Genomic DNA, 19,497 nt, shown 5'->3' with positions numbered 1-19,497 from the left:
ATCTGGTGAGCAGTTCCTCAACTTGATGTGGCAGTGCTACCACTTTAATTTCCTTTTTTTCAAATATTTTATTTTTGTTTATTTATCTGTTACAGAGAAGGGGGCACACCAAGGCCTCTAGCCACCACAAACTCCAGACACATGTTCTACATTGTTTATCTAGCATACCCATTCCTTCTCCTTCTCTCTGTCTGTCTCTCTCTATATGTATACCCATTCCTTGTCCTTCTCTCTATCTGTCTGTCTTTCTATATATATACCCATTCCTTCTCCTTTTCTCTGTCTCTCTCTCTCTCAAATAAATAAATAAATGAATATTTTAAAAAACTCATTTAAACATAAGTACATAGAACACTGCAAGTCCATAATGGCCAACATGACAGTCATGTTTTCTAGTTAAATTACCAAAATGTCTGTGTGTACAGATATGTGCGCATTTGTCTAGATTCTGTTCCAGCCTCATTTCTTCTTCTGGTCACAACAAGCATACCATTTTACAGTAAAAACTCCTGCTACCTTATGACAGCTCCTGTGAGTTTGTTAATTGTTCTGACACCCCATGGGGGGGGGCAGTAAAAATAAAAATTAAACCAAGAACAAAAAATAGAAAACAATAGCTTAAGACCCAAACATCTCAAATGTGACATTTCTCTGGCAGTTTTGCCCTAATGTGAAAAGACCATTTACTGCCTTGAAAGCTAAACATTGATTGAAAGGGGAATCTGCTTGTGAGGGAGGGAAAAGAGTGTGTGACTTTAGGCCACTTATCCAGGGACACAACAGCACATGAGGTATCCCTGTGGTGTAACCTCCCCCACCCCGCCCCTGCAGGGTGATGTGGCTACTGTTTTAGACTCACTCTGAAATAACCACTTGAGGGCAAGGGCTAGGCGGGGGAGCCCTTGCAGGACACAGCCTGTAAGGGTATGAGCGCCAGGTTCCCTGTAATTAAGAAGCAGCCTGCTCCACGAAGACAGGGCTGCCACCCCATCTGCCAAGCCCGCAGGAGCTGGCACCACGCCTCCCTGCCTGCCTCCCTGCTACCCACCGGATCCTTGGAGACCGCCTTTGATGGAGCGTTTATGCCAAGCTTTTCCAGAGGATAGACAATCTGTCGTCGTGGTCGCACGGGAACCAAGTAATGAAGGGCAGATGTCAGGGAGTGGGCGTAGGGGTTCTGGAACTGAAAGACAGCAATCTATATTTTAGGGAAGAGAATGTCAAGAGAGGCGCTGCACAGATGTCTGCGTGCAGCTTGACAAATACAAAACTCTTAACTGGGCCAAGTCGGAGAAGGGGAAAAAAATCAGCAAATAAACAAACATACTCTTCGAGCAGAGGAATGAATTGTAGATAATGCCTGACACTAATGAAGATAATTACGAGAGTAATTACATTACTATCTCTGTGGGAATGACAGATAAACAAGTGGTTTGGTTTATGGGATTTTTCAGTACAAGTATTTTCCCCAGGAGGATATTCTTCTCCATAGTGATCATGAATCAGCTTGATTTGACCCCATTAAGCTGTGTTATCTGAGTCCTGTTAACCTTTGTGTGTTTGGCACAAGCTGCTTTAACACACAGATAAAAATGCCATGGGGGCAACTTAGCCGATATGAAAACGCTCCTATTTGTGAAAGCCACATAAGGCCACTTCACCTGAACCTTTGTTAGTAAAGTAAGGGTTTTAGAACAAGAGGATAGACCCAGAAAGTAGGGAGGTAGACCATATTATTTTGACTTATACTGTTACTAAATTATGAACTAGATTTATGTTTACTTAGATGTAGTATGGTAAATCATGTTTTAGGGCAATGCATTAAATAATAATTTTAACTACCTTATAAAATTTACTAGAGAAAGATATATATAGTGATTCTCAAAAGTATGTAATCTTTGGAATTTTATTAAAACCAACTCAGGGCATAGAAATCCTTTAAACATCAAGTGTTAGGGGCTGGATAGATGGCTTAGAAGTTAAGAGCCTTGCTTGCAAAGCCAAAGGACCCAGGTTTGAGTCCCTAGTATCCATGTAAAGCCAGATGCACCAGGTGGCACATGTGTCTGGAGTTCTTTTGCAGTGGCTGGAAGCCCTAGCAAGCCCATTCCCCCCTCTCATATAAATAAATAAAATACTTCTTTTAAAAATCAAATGTTATACTATGAAACCCAAACTGCTAATCATATATTTATTGAATTCAAGCCAGAATGCCAAGAAAATAAACTGTAGATAAACCTTAATAAATGAAATGGTGGACACATGACTTATTTATTGTTCTAAAATAGTCTTAGGCATTTCTAAGAGCTACTAGAAAGGCTTTCATGACTCCTTCAACATTAATTCTCATATCTTGACTTTACAAATTGAAAAGCAAAAGTCAGGTATTAATTTTTTTGGTATGTGCATAGTATGTGTGGTGTGGTATGCTTATATGATATAGTGTTATGTGTGTGTTAAATGTATATACATGTGCTGATATGGTGCCCCATGCACACACACAGGGGTCAGAGGAGCGTGTCAGGTGTCCCTTCCATCATTCATCCACCTGTTTTTCTTTGAGATGAAGTCTCCTACTGATTCTAGACCTTGTTGTTTTTCATAAGCCCCATATCAAATTGAAGACCAAAGATACCAGTGACTGAAAGACCAATTTGCAGACGAACCCTTGGGAATCCAGCTAACATAGGTTATCTGCCTAGTGGACAGGACACAGTACATAAGTATGAAGAGGTGTTTGTGTAGGGTGGGGTGGGGCTTCAAGGCACTGAGTTTGAACAAGAAAGGGAAACTCACTATAAGTAGGTGGGATACTCCCCATCTAGTGAAAAGTGCTTTGAAGAGCACTAAAGCAGGGTGAAATGATATGGAAGGAAGATGAGATTGTTTTGCAATGTATGTATGATGGGTTCATGTTATTGTAATGGTGTTACCCACAGCAAGTGCTAAATGGACTTATCTAGGTAGTTCCTACAGAAGAGTTATATCAGAATCCTACATTTCTACTTTTTTGTGTGCTATTTTTATAGAGGTAATTATAAATTTTATTTGGAATGCTGTGTATAGCACACCAATATTATAGAACGGAACTAACTTATTCTATTCCTTATTAAAATGTTCTTTGCTTCAAAGGACATGGTAGGATCCTTTTGACATCACAAGATGAGAAATGATGTGACTTTCATGTCTCTTATAGCAGTAGCAGTTTTCTGCTTAGTTTTCAGTTACTATTTTGTCAATATAGAAAAATGAAGTTATGAAATTTGCAGAAAAATGGATGGACCTGGAAAGGATTATAATAAGTGAGGTAACCCAGGCCCAGAAAGCCAAGCACCACATGTTCTCTCTCATATTTGGGTCTTAGCTACAGATGACTGGGCTTCTGTGTGAGAATGAAAATACTTAGCAGCAGAGGCTAGTAAGTTAAAAAGGAGACATAAAGGGAAGAGAAAGGAAGGGAGGAGGGTACTTAACAGGTTGATATTGTATATATGTAAGTACAATGATTGTGATGGGGAGGTAATATGATGGAGAATGAAATTTCAAAGGGGAAACTGTGGGGGTGGGGGAGGGAATTACCATGGGATATTTTTTTATAATCATGGAAAATGCTAATAAAAATAAAAATAAAAAAAGGGAAGAGGGCCAGAGAGATGGCTTAGCGGTTAAGGCACATGCCTGCGAAGCCTAAGGACCCCAGTTCGATTTTCCAGGTCCCATGTTAGCCAGATGCACAAGGAGGCACATGTGTCTGGAGTTCGTTTGCAGTGGCTAGAGGCCCTAGCGTGCCTATTCTCACTCTCTCTCTCTTCCCCTCCCTCTCTTTGTCTCTAATTAATTAATAAATAAAAGTAAAATCTTTAAAAAAAAAAAAAAGAGAGAGGAAAAGAGAGAGAAACAGGCTGGAGAGATAGCTTAGCAGTTAAGGCACTTGCCTGCAAAGCAACAAGACCCAGGTTTGACTCCCCAGGACCCATGGAAGCCAGATGCACAAGGTAGTGCAAGTGCCTGGAGTTCATTTCCAGTGGCTGGAGGCTCTCTCTCTCTCTCTCTCTTTCTCTCTCAAATAAACAAAAATAAAAAATATTTAAAAAAAAGAAAAATCAACAAATTATTCTGCTAGTTATGTTGGATATGATTGTTTCAGAAAGTCAAAGGCTTCTGGACTTCACTGTAGTGAGGCAAATGCCCTAACACACTATGGCCAGTAGAAATTCAGATCCATGCTGTAATTATGAAGGAATGAAATGTAGCACATGCAGGTTAATGCTATTACACATTGATTTGCCCATCAGGGAAGTGAATGCCAACAGCCTGTTACCTTGCCTTCTCGGGACTGTGGGTAAACAAGGTAGTAGAGACAGGACTTAAAGCCTAAACGAAAAATCTCCTTCAGAAAAAACTTTGTGTAGTGTCGGAAAATTGGGTTTAGAGCAAAGTGGTGCAAGCGCCCATGCTCTTCTCGCTGGTGGTGGGTGAAGTAGATGAAATCTTCAATGTTGTAATGAGACCGTATGTACTCTACATCCTGCAAAAGTCAAAGAAAGGATGTTTCAAATGAAATGCATTTCATGCATGTTGTGATACACAGCCATTAAAACACTACTTTCATAAGAAATGTGTAGCTTTCTCCCATGATTTCTCACCTTGTTTTAACTTTGTTTTTTAGTGTTGGAGATAGAACCCAGGCCCTTGCACATGCTAGGTGAATGCTGTACTTCTGAGCTACATCTCAGCACTCATTTTTTATTTGAGACAGGGTCTCTCTAGGTAGCCTAGGCTCTCACGGTGTTATCCAGGCTGGCCTAGAACTTGTGATCTTTCTGCCTCAGCCTCCTAGTGCTAGTGTTACTAGTGTATACCACTATATCTGGCTTCATTGTTAATTTTTTTAAGTTATAACTTACGTTTTCTGAAAGTTGCTTGCTCTGATTGTTTGTTTTTGGAAGATAGTTAAACACCACTGGGATTTGTTCCTTACACCCATGGCTGCTACTGACATGGACAGATGCCAGTGTGTGCCATGGGTAAGGAGCAGCACAGATGCCTTTATCACTGCTAGGAACCGGGAACAGAGCAGGTTACCACAAGTGTTTAACCATGTGGGTGATTCAGAAGTTGGGCAGACAGCCCCACTAGTATCCCAGATTTGTTATCTTCACCTGATGTATAAATGCACCATGTCAAAGTCACATCCTTTGGTGCACATGGCTGGGGTGTGAAGGTGGGCCTTGTCCAGGGCATACATGACCCTTTCTATTCTCACAGTGGGTAATGGTTTTATGTAGAGGAAGGCAACCAAAGGAACACATGGGCATTTATAACGAAAAGCAAAAAGGCAAATACTGAGTACATTGTGCATGTCTTTACAGTCCAGGTCTAGTCCTCTCCCTTTGTCTCCCCTCACTGCAATGTCTTGTCCATGCATACCGGCGCAGCTTGGTTACTTTGACCTCCCAGGAGTTTACACTGTTGGGAACATGGAATAGGTCACAGGAGAGCAATCCAAAGTGACTATGACTAGATGAGAGGGGACTTAATTTTTTACAAATAAGGACTGCAGAGCTCTAGTTTACACCTACTGAATTCAAACATAGTAAACATGTCTGCATGTCTGCAAGGAAAGGATAAAGCAAATCAAATGCTGACTGAAGCCCACTTAGAGTTCTCTTTGTTTTGCTATGGGAAACAATCTTCAGACAATTTTAAAAAGCACAGTTTCAAGAACAGGGATTAAAGTATGCAAGAAACTTGATTTAATCTGTGATCAGCAAGACCCTAACTAGCAATGAAAATAGTGAAGTCTGTGAGCAAGTGCCCCCTACCTACACTGCCAGTCCCTGGCTTCTACAAAGTATAAAAGAAACAGGGCTTGGGATAACCAGGCTATTGGTGGTACCCCAGCACAATTCTGGAAATCTTTCAATCTGTATTGACCCTGTCATGGCCTTTATACTACCAGACATTAATGACAGAGGTGACATCATTCATTACATAAAAAAATTAAGGCTCATGTCTGGCTAAATGCATATATTATGCTCACCAAACTGCCCTGTAAGCACTGCACTTAATGTTCATATTCATATATTAATGTTACTCTCAGTTTTGGTTAGAGAAGCTCCTCTTTTCAGGTGCCAGTGACCACTGGGATGACCCAAAAGGCAACAAAGTGCTGAGAAGAAGTGACAGAGGAGTGCTCAGCACTGAAACATCTCTATCACACCCTCCAAGGCTCAGGGTCCATTGTGGAAGAGTTGGTGGAAAGAATGTAAGGGCCAAGCAAAGGGCACGACTCCCAACAATGCAACTGTCCAGAGAGAAATTGACCTTGATATCCACAACCTTGTAGTGCCTAGCAATGCCTTCACAAGACCTTCATAATAAGAGGAAAAGGTGATGACATCAAAATGAGAGACTAATAGAGGGAGGAACTCTGAGAGAGAGATTACAAGAGAAGATCTCAATAACAGAAAAATCATGGCTGAAGAATGAATTGGGAATTTAGAAAACAAATTTCAAGGAATTTTTTTTTTAATGATGAGTAAAAAATACAAGCTGTCCATGTCAATCTAGCTACCCATCATTCCCATCATCTAAGTCAAAAGACACTAAGAGATCAATTGAAAAGATTACAAATTACCTAACATGGAATTTCAGAGAAAACAGAAAGCAAGAAATAACCTGCAGATGGGAATGGGGAGATGGTTCTGTGGGTAAAGTACTTGCCACACAAGCATGAGGATCTTAGTTTGAATTCCCAGCACCCATGTAAAAAGCCAAGACATGGTAGCATGCACCTGCAATCCCAGCACTGGGGAAGCACTGATAAAAGATCAATGGAGCTTGCTGACTGGCTATTGTAGTGGAATTAGTGGAATTGAAACTGGTGAATTTTATTTTCATAAAATAAGGTAGAAGAGCAATCAAGGAAAATATCTGATATTGACCTATGGCCTCCACATGCACTCATGTACCCACACACATATGAAATATGGCAGGTTCTGTGTTGCAAAGACTGATAAGATGAATACTAGAACAGTATATCCCCTCTCACAAAGTGATCTTGCCACATGCCTAACAAGAGGTAGAGTCCACTCTACCTTTAAACCCTGAGTGTGTCCTTTAACTGCTCTTGACAAAGGAATATACTGGAAGTGATGCTGGGACAGGAAAGAGAATTTATACAACACTCAAGAGTTTAAAGGATATTTCAGAAAGACAATTAGATATAAGAGTAAAACATTTAAATAAGTGGTTTTCCTATATACCAAAATAAACATTAACAAAGTACAATGAGATCTATTTGCAATACCAAGAAAAACTGTAAAATACATAGAAAGAAATGCTCATGACTGTATGGGGGGGGGGGTTACAGCAGGAAACAGATGGCATGCTCAAATTAGGATAATTGGAGGTAGGTTCAACAAAGGGAATATTTACAAATGGGTAGAGTGTAGGGAAATTAGTGGGACAGTGAGGCAGAAACTGTAAGCTATTAGCAGCTTTGGTGGGTGGCCTAGAAGGAAATCTTTTTACAGGAATCCACAAAGCGAACATCCTGAAAGGGCCAGGGGGTTCAGTGGAGGTATCACCCAGCTACAGGTATCCCAACCTCACTGTTGTCCGCTCCTCCCAGCAAGGCCTACCACTGATCAAATCCAACAAGAAGCCACAGGGTTATCCCATTAGTCAGACTCTTAGGAATATAACAGCATAGAGAAGGGTAGAAGGTGGACCACTTAGGGAAGCATCTGGTTATATTAGTTCATTTTCCATTACTATTTTAAAAAAATTTTTTTGGTTTATTTTTATTTATTTATTTGAGAGAGAAAGGCAGGCAGGCAGAGAGCGAGAGTGAGAGAATGGGCGTGCCAGGGCTTGCAGCCACTGCAAACGAACTCTAGACGCGTGCGCCCCCTTGTGCATCTGGCTAACGTGGGTCCTGGGGAATCGAGCCTCGAACTGGGGTCCTTAGGCTTCATAGGCAAGCGCTTAACCGCTAAGCCATCTCTCCAGCCCTCCATTGCTATTTTTAAAAATGCCCAAGGCTGGGTACATTATAAAGAAAAGAGGTTTATTTGGGCTGGGGTGATGGCTCAGCAGTTAAAGGCACTTGTTTGAAAAGCCTGCCAGCCTGGGTTTGATTCCTCAGCATAAAGCCAGATGCACAAAATGGCGCATGAGTTTGTTTGCAGCAATAAGAGCCACCTGGTGACTGGTGTCATACTCTCTGTATCTTCCTCTCTCTCTTTTCTCTTTCTCTCTCCCCTAAAGTAAATAAATAAAAATATTTTGGAAAAAAAGAGGGATGTAGGGATTGCTCAGTGGTTATGCCTGAAAAGCCTAGCAACCAGGGTTTTATTCCCTAGTACCCACATAAAGCCAGATGCACAAGGTGATGAATGCATTTGGAATTTGTTAGCAGTGGGTAGAGGTCCTGGCATGCCCATTCTCTCTGTCTCTCTTCTTCAAATAAATAACTAAACATATTTTTAAAAAAGTAAAGAGGGCTGGAGAGATGGCTTAGCAGTTAAGGCACTTGCCTGCTAAGCCTAAGGACCCAGGTTTGATTCTCCAGGTCCCATGTAAGACAGATGCATGCTGGTGCAGGCATCTGGAGTTCGTCTATAGTGGCTAGAGGCCCTGGCGTGCCCATTCCCTTGCTCTCTCTCATAAATAAATTTTTAAAAAATCTGCGGGGGGGGGGGGGTTGAGGTAAGGTCTCACTCTAGCTCAGGCTGACCTGGAATTTACTCTGTAGTCTCAGGGTGGCCTTGAACTCATGGTGATCCTCCTACTTCTGCCTCCCGAGTGCTGGGATTATTTATAAAAAAAAAAAAAAAGTTAAGAGGCTTACTTAGCTCCCATTTTGGGAGCCATACTGGTCTGGGCTTTGCTGAAAGCCTAAAGGCAGATTCATTCTGGCATGAACATCTATAAGAGGGCAAGATTACATGGCACTGCAGAAGAGGAGAGCAGGGATCAGTCACCCCTTTTTATGACAACTCACTCTCATATAAAACTGAAGTCTCCCAAAATTACTTAATCTCTACTTAAAGCAGCATCTCCAAGGACCAGTCAACTTCCCTGTAGGCTCTATTCTTAAGGTTCCTGCCACTTTAACACTATCACACTGGAAAAATCTTCCACAATATATGAATCTTTGGTGGGGGGAGGGCAGACTTAAATCATATCTAAATCAAATCACTGACACAAAAACATGTATGAAAAATTTTAGAAAAATAAGACAAATGAAAGCTGGGCATTGTGATATACATTTTCTAACACTCAGGAAAGTGGAAGCAGGAGTTCAAGGTCATCCTAGCTTATATAGCAAGTAAGATGCCAAACTGGGCAACATGAGACTATGTCTTAAAACAACTATTTCTAACCCACAAAGAAGATGAAAGAGAGTGGTCTCCATTACTATATTTCCAACAAACAGGATATTGTAGTAGGTATAAAAAAAAAAAAAACCCAGCTCAATAGGATGGTAGATAAGAGAAGGGGAGGGGAGGGGATGGGAGGGGAGGAGAAAAAAGTATTTATAAACACAGGGATATGGAAACTTAATAAATGTAAAAACAGCATTTTAAATCAATAGCAAAAATAATAAAGTACTCAGTTCTACATACTTTGGAATAATGATTGTGCAGTGGGAAAACATTAAATAGCATGTAAACAACATTAAACACACACAATGCATGTAACTAAATCTAAGGAGGAGTAGTGGGAAAGATAAGTGGCTGCAGTAGTAATACTCTCATGACAGCATTGAGATTTCGCTATTGGTGGTGGAAAGTTATTATAGAGTTTTAAGAATGGGAATGTTTTTCTGCCTTCTTACATTTCAAAGTGAAAATAAAAAGGGAGATTCTTGAAAGGCTGTCAAGTGGTAAGCACTCTCATGGCCATATACTTTAGGAGATGGAATCATTAATATGAAATAAGCAAAAATAAAATTTCAGAAAGAGACATTATGTGGTGATGCATGACATAAAAAGGCACAGTCTAGGAAAGTAATAGGCATCTCACAACTCACCATTTCATTTCTGATTACTGCAATGCCAACTATTTGTTCTGCGACCTCAGCTACAAACACCTGCAATGGTGTTCCATCCTGGGGAGACAAGAGTACACTTAGACACATCACTAGTGAGTCCATGAGCACAACCCCACCAGCCAAGGTTTCATAAATACAACTGTAGAACCAGCACCTATCAAGGCCTACTTCAGGCCAGGTTAAGTTCTGTGCCCTCCCAAAGTCCATTTCATTTCACTATTGCCCTGCTCTGATGTGAGAATTATTATACTTTTTTTGGTTTACAAGAGAATGAGTCCCTCGTGGTAGGGTAGCTCATAAGACCTCCAGCTCATAAGAAATGAATCTATGATTCTAACCTAGTCCCTGTTACTCAGAATCTGCTTTCTTTAGTATTGCATTAGTGGTGTTCATATTTGAGGATTTTGGGACTTCAACATACTAAGGACTCTAAAGAGTTTCTGCTCCTGTGGATGAGATCTATCACCATTTCTGAATTAAAACTGAGAAAAGGGCTAGAGAGGTAGTTCACCAGTTAAGGTCCTTGCCTGAAAAGCCTAGCAACCTGGGTTCATTTCCTGCATAAAACCAAATGCATAAAGTGGCAAATGCATCTGGAATTTGTTTGCAGTAGCTGGAGACCCAGGTGTGCCCATTCTCTCTCCATGTTTCTCTTCTATCTCTCTCTGTTTGCAAATACAATAAATAAAAATACTTTTTAATATTTTATGTTTATTTATTTATTTGAGAGAGAGAGAGAGATAGGAATAGGCAGATGGAAGGAGAATGGGCATGCCAGGGCCTCCAGCCACTGCAAACAAACTCCAGATGCATACGCCCCCTTGTGCATCTAGCTTACATGGGTCCTGGGGAGTTGAACCTGGATCCTTTGGCTTTGCAGGCAAGTGTCTTAACCACTAAGCCATCTTTCCAGCCCTAAAAATATACTTTTTAAAACCCGAGAAAAAAAATAAATGTGTTTATTAGTCCTTTAAAGTTATGAGTAAAACACATTTGTTTATTATTTAATTTAAGATAACAATATATGGTATATTAGTATAATCATGTACTTATGTGTGCAGGAATGGTGTTCATGTACATATACCTTCTTATGTGTATGTGAGCACATGTGTGTAGATGCTTATGTGTGTGGAGACTATATGTGGACATATAGTCAGGGTCTGTCATAGAACCTATGACCTATCCATTCAGATAGACTAGGCTCCCAACAAGTCTCATGGATCTTCTTGTCTCTGCCTCCCCAGTACTATGGTTATAGGCACATGCCACCACATCCAACATTTTTTGTGCATGCTGGAGATGTGGACTCTGGTCCTCATGCTTGAGTGGCAACCACTTTACCCACTGAACCATCTCCCAGCTCCTAAATCATGTATTTCTAATAAAAGAAACCTTATATTTTTCAAAACAGAAATATTTAAAGCATGGTATTATTTGTTTTGTTTGAAAATAATTTTATCTGAAGAAGACAGCTGAACCCTCATATCTTTTCCTGCAGCTAATGTTGTTTTGATTAAATTATATGAAAAAAAAATGTGTCTTCACAGTATATGTAATTAGGAAAGGGACAAGTATTAAAATAATCTTTTCAGATAATTTTGGATATTCTTGGTTGATACTCCACTAAAACACAACTGATAATGTTTAGAGATCATTGTAATATGGCATCTGAAAACCTTATCAGTGAACATTGTATACATCATTGTACTAAAAGTCAATAGTCCATCCAGAACTTACAATAACTTGTGTATGTATGCTTTGTCACACTGCATAATGCTTATCTGAGAAATATTGGTTCATCAAGCTGTATAGATTTTCCAAATGTCGACTCCTGCCATTACAAGATATTAAAACATCCCATTTGCTGGTGTTGTATCATCAGAAAAAGAGTTTTTGGAGGGCTGGAAAGATTATTTAGTTGTTCAGGCACTTGTGAAGCCTAAGGACCCAGGTTTGATTACCCAAGATTCACATAAGTAAGATGCACAAGGTAGTGTACGCATCTGGAGTTCATTTGCAATGGCTAGAGGCCCTGGTATGCCCACTCTATCTCTCTCTAATCTTTCTCTCAAATAACTGAATAAATAATTTTTTATTTGTTTGTATTTTTTGAGGTAGGGTCTTACTCTAGCTCAGGCTGACCTGGAATTCACTACGTAGTCTCAGGGTAGCCTCGAATTCATGGTGATCTTCATACCTCTGCCTCTTGACTACTGGGATTAAAGGTGTGCGCCACCATGCCTGGGTGGTTGTTTTTTTGTTTATTGTTTGTTTTGTTTTTTAAGTACTAGTGGCTATCAAGCTTATGATGTAGGTGCTGGTTTCCCTAATTTCTATTTTTCTCTTGGTTGGGTTTTACTAAAGGGCACAAGTGCTGTCAGATGTTTTCTTGGGTTGACAGGCTCATGTTATTCATTTCTAAGAAAATGCCAGTCAAAATGTTTCTTATTCTTTCTTCTTTCATGTTAAAAGCAGTATTTTATGGAAATGGTACTCACTCAGTATGCACCTCAGACAACTGCAGAAGCATATCTTCTTCAGGCAGAAAACTGGCTTCTGGGTTGCACATGCATAGCTCTCTTACACAGAATGCTAAAAATATATGCATATGATTGCTGAGATTTAACAGAGTGAATAATTTTGCTGTGTCATCAGACTCTACTTAGGCAAAACTGGCTTGCCTTTTTCTTCTTTAATTGAGATGATTATAGGTTCACGTGCACTGGTAAGAAATAATGTAGAAATCCCTTGTGTATGTTGCCTAGTATCCTTTCCTGGTAACATTCTATATAGCCAAATTATAAGTCCAGAAGTAAACTGACATGGATTCATGTGTATATTTGTGTGTGTGTGTGTGTGTGTGTGTTACGACAAGTACTTTATCCACCGAGCCATCTTTTCAGCCCCTAAATCATGTATTTCTAATGAAGAAACATATTTTCCAAAACAAAAATATTTAAAGAGTGGCACTGTTTTCAGTTTTTTTTAAAATAACTTCAATGTCTGGCTTAACAGAAGGCTCCTTAGAACAGGAAAAAGAAGCCACACTGGTCACTGAAGGTACTTACAGGGTCTCTGCAAGCCTCGTTGTATTGGATTAAATCCTCCATTATCTTTTTATTTAGCATCAGGGTGCTGACAAGATTTTCAACACCATCAGTATCTTTATAAGTGGCTAATCTTATATTAATGGACCTGGACAAGAAGAGAAATAAAATTCTTCAGTAAAATACTAAAATGGGTAGTCCTACATGGAGACAGAATCATATTATTCTTGTATAAAATGAATATCTGCTAAAGCATTGTGGTGGTTTCATTCAGGTGTACCCCATAAACTTATTATTGTGAATGCTAGGTTCCCAGCTAGTACCAATTTGGTAATTGGTGTCTCTTGCGGGTAGTGTATTGTTGGGGGAAGGCTTATGGATACTATAACCAGCTACCACTTCCCAGTATTTGGCACACTCTCCTGCTGCTGTGCCCATCTGATGTTGACTAGGAGGTGATGTCTACCCTATGCTCATGCCATCATTTTCCTTGCCATCATGGAGCTTCCCCATTGAGTCTAAAAACAAAATAAACCCTTTCCTCCCATAAGTTGCTCTTGGCTGGGTGTTTTCTGGCAGCAATATGAAGCTGACTGAAACAGTTAAATTGGCACAGAGAGTAGAGTTGTTGCTGCTAGAAACCTGACTATGTGGCTTTGGTCATTTGGAACCGATTTGAGGGGGGAATGTGAAAGGATTTGAAACCCTGGTCCTAGAAATATCTTGCAGTGCTGTAAGTACAGCCTGATGGACCATTTGGTCCATGCTGAAAGACCTGAATGCAGTAAGAACTATGGGCCATAAGGTTTGGCTTATGAGTGTAAGAAAGAGCTTTGCCTGGATTGGGCTACAAGCAGTTTGTGTGAGAATGTTGCTGTTGTGCCTATGTCCTGAGAAATTGTGCAGGGTTGCTTTGCATAGAAATGGGCTGATTTGAGCAGAAGGATATGGCACAGGAAAAGAAATCTTTGGGCCAAAACTGCTACCCATTCAGCTGGAATTGTTTCAGAGATTGCAACCATTGAGACTGGGCCAGCTGTTCTGCATTGGGACAACAGGAGGAATGCAGACTCTTTTGAAGGAACCTGAATGCTGAAAGAGTATCCTGTTCTTCAAAGTCTGCTTTATTCCCCCCTGAATTAACAAATTGGTAGCTCACCTGGTACTATGGATTATACCAAATGCAAGAAACAGAGGGTCATTGAATTTGCAACATGGTTTTTGTTTTTGGAAATGGCATGGGCAGTGTGATACAGACTTGTTGGATTACCTGTGTGGAAACCTGATGGAGCCATGAGGTTGAACCATGGGTTGCAGTGGAGACTCAATGAAGTTGCCAGAACTATAGGATGGCTGACAAGGAGAGCTACTATCACCAGATGAAGTTTTCTATGATTGTGAGTAGCTTAGCTACAGGGGAAGAATTGGAATTCCAGAGACTGTTAGAATTATCAGACTTGGAGACTTGTCACTGGCTAGAGTTGTCAGACTTGGAGCTACAGAGTTTGATATTTTCCCTGTTTGTTTCAAACCTTGTATTGGCTGAATATGTATTTTTTATGCCCAACACCATCTTTTGCAGTGCGAATGTTTATTCTGTGCCATTATGGGGTTTATTTTTGGTGTGGGTTGGTGTTATAGCTCACTTAAAAGACCCAGGACTATGGGGATGTTTGAAGATCATTGGGATTGATAAAACCCACAGAGACTTTTAAAGATGGACATTGCATTTTATAATGGTTATCTGTTTTATGGGGGCCAGGAGCAGAATGTGGTGGCTTGAATAAGGTGTCCCCCATAAACTTATGTGTTCTGAATGCTAGGTCCCCAGCTAGTGGCAATTTGGTAAGTGGAGCCTCCTAGAGGTAGTATATTGTTTGGGACGGCTTGTGAGTATTATAGCCAGCTTCCACTTGCCAGTGTTTGGCACATTCTCTTGCTGCTATTGTCCATTTGATGTTGGCCAGGAGCTGATGTTCACCCTATGCTCATGCCATCATTTTCCCTGGCATCATGGAGCTTCTCCTCAAGTATACAAGCCAAAATAAACCCTTTCTCCCACAGCTGCTCGGGGTTGGGTGTTTTTTGACAATGTGAAGCTGACTGCAACAAGTAAATTTATGTGGCACTGAGGTTATCAATTATAAAAGTAACACATCTCATTTTAGGAAATCTGGCAAGTATGAAAAAGTGCAAAGAATAAGAAATGAGACTTCCGGTTAAGATGGCGGCATAGGTACCACGCCAAAGCAGTCTAGGGGGGAAAAAGACCAAAAAAAACTCAGCAAAATACACACTTTTACTAAAAAGCGAGGTGTATAGGAAATTGAAACAGCAGCAGAGAAGTAGAAGAGATCCAGAGCCCGCACAGGCTGGCAAAAGCTGCCCTGACAGGTCCGCCAACTGCAGCGGTGGTGGGACAACAGAAAGCAGCCAGGCTCGGCTTCAGCTGCAGGAAGAGCCAGGAGAGGGGAGTTTCCACTCACACCGGAGCTCTCCACAAACTCTAGAAACATGAAGGGAGAGCGGCAGTGAACAACAGAGGAGCAGATCACAAGGTAGAAAAACATGTGGAACAGCTAGAGAACTAGAGCAGCATTAGCTCCCTCCCCTCCCCCACCACCTGTGCTCAGCTCCAGCAAACAGAGCAGCGGTCCCGGTACCCAGCCATGCCAACTTGAGCCAACAGCGGGACCCAAGCAGGAGCAGAGTCTGACAGCAACATCAGCGGCTCTGGCACCGGCAACAGCAGCCCCACAGGCAGCAGATCCAGCAGTACCAGCTACAGTGGCAGCAACAGCAGATCCAGCAGCAGCAGCATTAGTGGCAGCAGTGGCAGTTCCAGCAGAGGCAGCTTCAGAGGCAGCAGTGGCGGATCCGGCAGTGGCAGCTTCAGCAGCAGCAGTAGTGGTTCCAGCAGCGGGGTGCCATTCTCAGGGCCACAGTTTCCAGGCTTGGTTTGCCCCGCAGGAAAAGCCAGTGCCCAACTCCAGAAATCAGAGCAGGGGTCCAACAACCCAGCCAGCAACTTGACTGAGACCAAAATCATCCAAAAAGGTAACTGGGATTAATTGTACTAGGGAAGGGTCTCACTTGGCTACAAGCTGACTTGGATCCCTCAACAGACCAGAAATATTAACCTCTTTGTTGATAGAGGATCTGGTTGTTAATATACCTACTATTACATACATACTTGGTGCTGTTTGTGATTGAATATGTACAGTGTTAAGTTAAATTTTAGAATCTACCTGTATTTTATTCCACTCAGCCTTCTTGAATACTCCCATAGCAGGCAGACCCAACCCCTAGGAAGACTTTTCTAGATACTCTGAGAGTGTTAAGAGCCACACCTAACATCTTAAGCTCCTACTCTGAAGATATATAACATCAGATCAATTCATACAGCTAAGAATACCCAGCTAGCTAGAAAATCCAAACATTAACTTAATCCAAGATGCAAAAATATATACATTATAACACAAGAAACACTAAAAAGCAAGACAATATAAATCCACCTAACAGTATTAATGCATCAGAAATGACCTCCAGTGAGAACGAGTTAGAGGAAATGCCTGAGAAAGATTTCAAAAGAATGACTGTAAATATGTTCAAAGAAGTCAAAGAACACATCAAAGGAGTCAAAGAAGAAATCAAAGGAATCAAAGAAGACGCAGGACACCAATTTCACAAAATGAAGAAGGCAATACAAGACATAAATAAGGAAATGGAAATAATAAAGAAAAACCAGTCAGAATTACTAGCAATGAAGAACACAGTTAATGAAATAAAAAAACCTGTAGAAAATCTCACCAGTAGAATGGATGAAGGGGAGGACAGAATATCTAAGCTAGAAGACCAGATGGCAGATCTAATACAGTCCAACAAAGAGAAAGACAAACTTATAGAAAAGTATGAGTGGGAATTTCAAAATATTCAGGACACTATGAAAAAATTAAATAAAAGAATTCAGGGAATAGAAAAAGGAGAAAAATTCCACTCCATAGTCATAGTAGGCGTCTTCAACAAAATCATAGAAGAAAACTTCCTCCAAATTGGGAACGCAGTGCCATTGCAGATACAGGAAGCCTTTAGAACGCCAGCCAGACAAAACCTGGAAAGAACCTCTCCTCGTCATATTTTAATCAAACTACAAAACACACAAACCAAGGAAAAAATATTGAAAGCAGTTAGAGAGAAAAATCAAGTTTCCTACAAAGGCAAGCCCATCAGGATTACAGCAGATTTATCAACACAAACTTTAAAAACCAGAAGGGCTTGGAGTGATGTATTCCAAGTTCTGAAAGACAACAACTGTCAAAAAGGTTACTTTATCCTGCAAAGCTATCCATTCAAATACACAGAGAAATAAGGACAATTCATGACAAAAGCAGGTTAAAGGAGTATTTGAAGAGAAAACCAGCTGTACAGAAAATACTTGAAAGAATCCTCTATGCTGAAGAAAAAGAAAAGCACACGTATAAGAAACCTGGAAAAAACAAGCAATACTCAAATACTAGTTGCCACAAGAGAGCAAAGGTAGAACCGGAACCACAAAAAAAAAAAAAAAAAAAAATGGCAAACATAAATACACACCTTTCAATAATATCTCTTAATATCAACGGTTAAAATGCCCCAACCAAAAGAGATAGGTTTTCAGACTGGGTGAAAAAGCAGGATCCTACAATTTGTTGTCTCCAAGAAACTCACCTTTCTACAAAGGACATTATCTTAGGGTGAAAGATTGGAAAACAGAGTTTCTAACAAATAGGCCTAAAAAACAAGCATGGGTTGCTATCCTAATATCTGACCAGGTAGACTTCACTCCAACATTAGTCAAGAAATACAAGGAAGGTCACCTTATATTGATTAAGGGCACACTCCAACAGAAGGACATTACAATCCTAAACATATATGAACGTAACATGGGGGCTCCCAAATTCATCACACAAACACTATTAGAACTATGGTCACAGATTATACCAAACGCAGTGGTGGTGGGTGACTTTAACACCCCACTCACATAAGCTGACAGGTCTTCCCGGGAAAAAATAAACAGAGAGGCATCTGGACTAAATGAGGTCATAGAAGGAATGGGCCTATCAGATATATACAGGACATTTCATCCAAATGCTACAGAATATACATTCTTTTCAGCAGCACATGGAATATTCTCTAAAATAGACCATATATTAGGACACAAAGCAAATCTTAACAAATTCAGGAATATTAAAATAATGTCTTGCATTCTATCTGACCACATTGGAATCAAACTACAAATCAATAGCAAGAAAGGCTATAGAGCATACACAAAATCATAAAAACTAAACAATATACTACTAAATGATGAATCTGTCAATGAAGAAATCAAGAAGGAAATCAAAAAATTTATAGAGTCAAACCATAATGAGAACACAACATACCAAAATCTCTGGGACACGATGAAGGCAGTTCTAAGAGGTAAATTTATAGCTTTAAGTGCCTATATTAAGAAATGAGAAAGGTTGCAAGTAAATGACCTAATGCTTCACCTTAAAGCCTTGGAAAAAGAAGAACAATGCAAACCAAAAATCAGTAGACGGGAAGAAATAATAAAGATTAGGGCAGAAATTAATGAAATAGAAACACCAAAAAATCCAAAAAAATTAATGAAACAATAAGTTAGTTCTTCGAAAGGATAAACAAGATTGATAAACCCAGAGCAATTCTGACCAAAAGAAAGAGAGAAGAGATACAAATTAATAAAATTAGACATGAAAAAGTAACATCACAACAGATTTCAGAGAAATTCAAAAAATCATAGGGACATACTATAAAAGCATATTCTCCACAAAGTATGAAATTCTGAAAGAAATGGATGATTTCCTTGATTTATATGACCTACCTAAATTAAATCAAGATGACATTATTCACTTAAATAGACCTATAAGAAGCATGGAGATTTGAAAAGTTATCAAAAATCTCCCAACTAAAAAAAGCCCAGGCCTAGATGGATTCACTGCTGAATTTTACCAGACATTCAAGGAAGAGCTAACACAATTTCTTCTTAAGCTTTCCTAGGAAATAGAAAAAGAAGGAATTCTACCAAATTCTTTCTATGAAGCCAGCATCACCTTGATACCAAAATCAGGCAAAGATAGAACAAAAAAGGAAAATAACAGACCAGTTTCCCTCATGAACATAGATGCAAAAATTCTCAACAAAATATTGGCAAACAGAATACAAGAATATACCAGAAAGATCATTCACCCTGACCAAGTAGGCTTTATCCCAGAGATGCAGGGATGGTTCAACATACGCAAATCTATAAATGTACTATATTAAATAAATTGATTGAAGGACAAAAATCACATCATCATCTCATTAGACACAGAGAAAGTATTCGAGAAA

General features: G+C 40.0%; 1 protein-coding gene across 1 annotated transcript in view; it reads right to left on the bottom strand.

The window, feature by feature from the left end:
- The window catches only part of Cfap61 (cilia and flagella associated protein 61), a 330,508-nt gene that overhangs the window by 174,668 nt on the left and 136,343 nt on the right, over positions 1–19,497 (bottom strand). Inside the window, exons 14-17 of the mRNA XM_045156198.1 lie at positions 13,132–13,258; positions 10,043–10,120; positions 4,322–4,528; positions 1,049–1,183 (exon numbers count right to left, since the gene is read on the bottom strand). Coding sequence (XP_045012133.1) covers positions 1,049–1,183; positions 4,322–4,528; positions 10,043–10,120; positions 13,132–13,258 — 547 coding nt within the window. The remainder of the gene's footprint in view (positions 1–1,048; positions 1,184–4,321; positions 4,529–10,042; positions 10,121–13,131; positions 13,259–19,497) is intronic.

The sequence above is a fragment of the Jaculus jaculus genome, chromosome 8 (assembly GCF_020740685.1).
Source record: "Jaculus jaculus isolate mJacJac1 chromosome 8, mJacJac1.mat.Y.cur, whole genome shotgun sequence".
In the NCBI taxonomy this organism is placed as follows: Eukaryota; Metazoa; Chordata; class Mammalia; order Rodentia; family Dipodidae; genus Jaculus; species Jaculus jaculus.
This window is presented reverse-complemented; position numbering and strand designations above follow the sequence as displayed.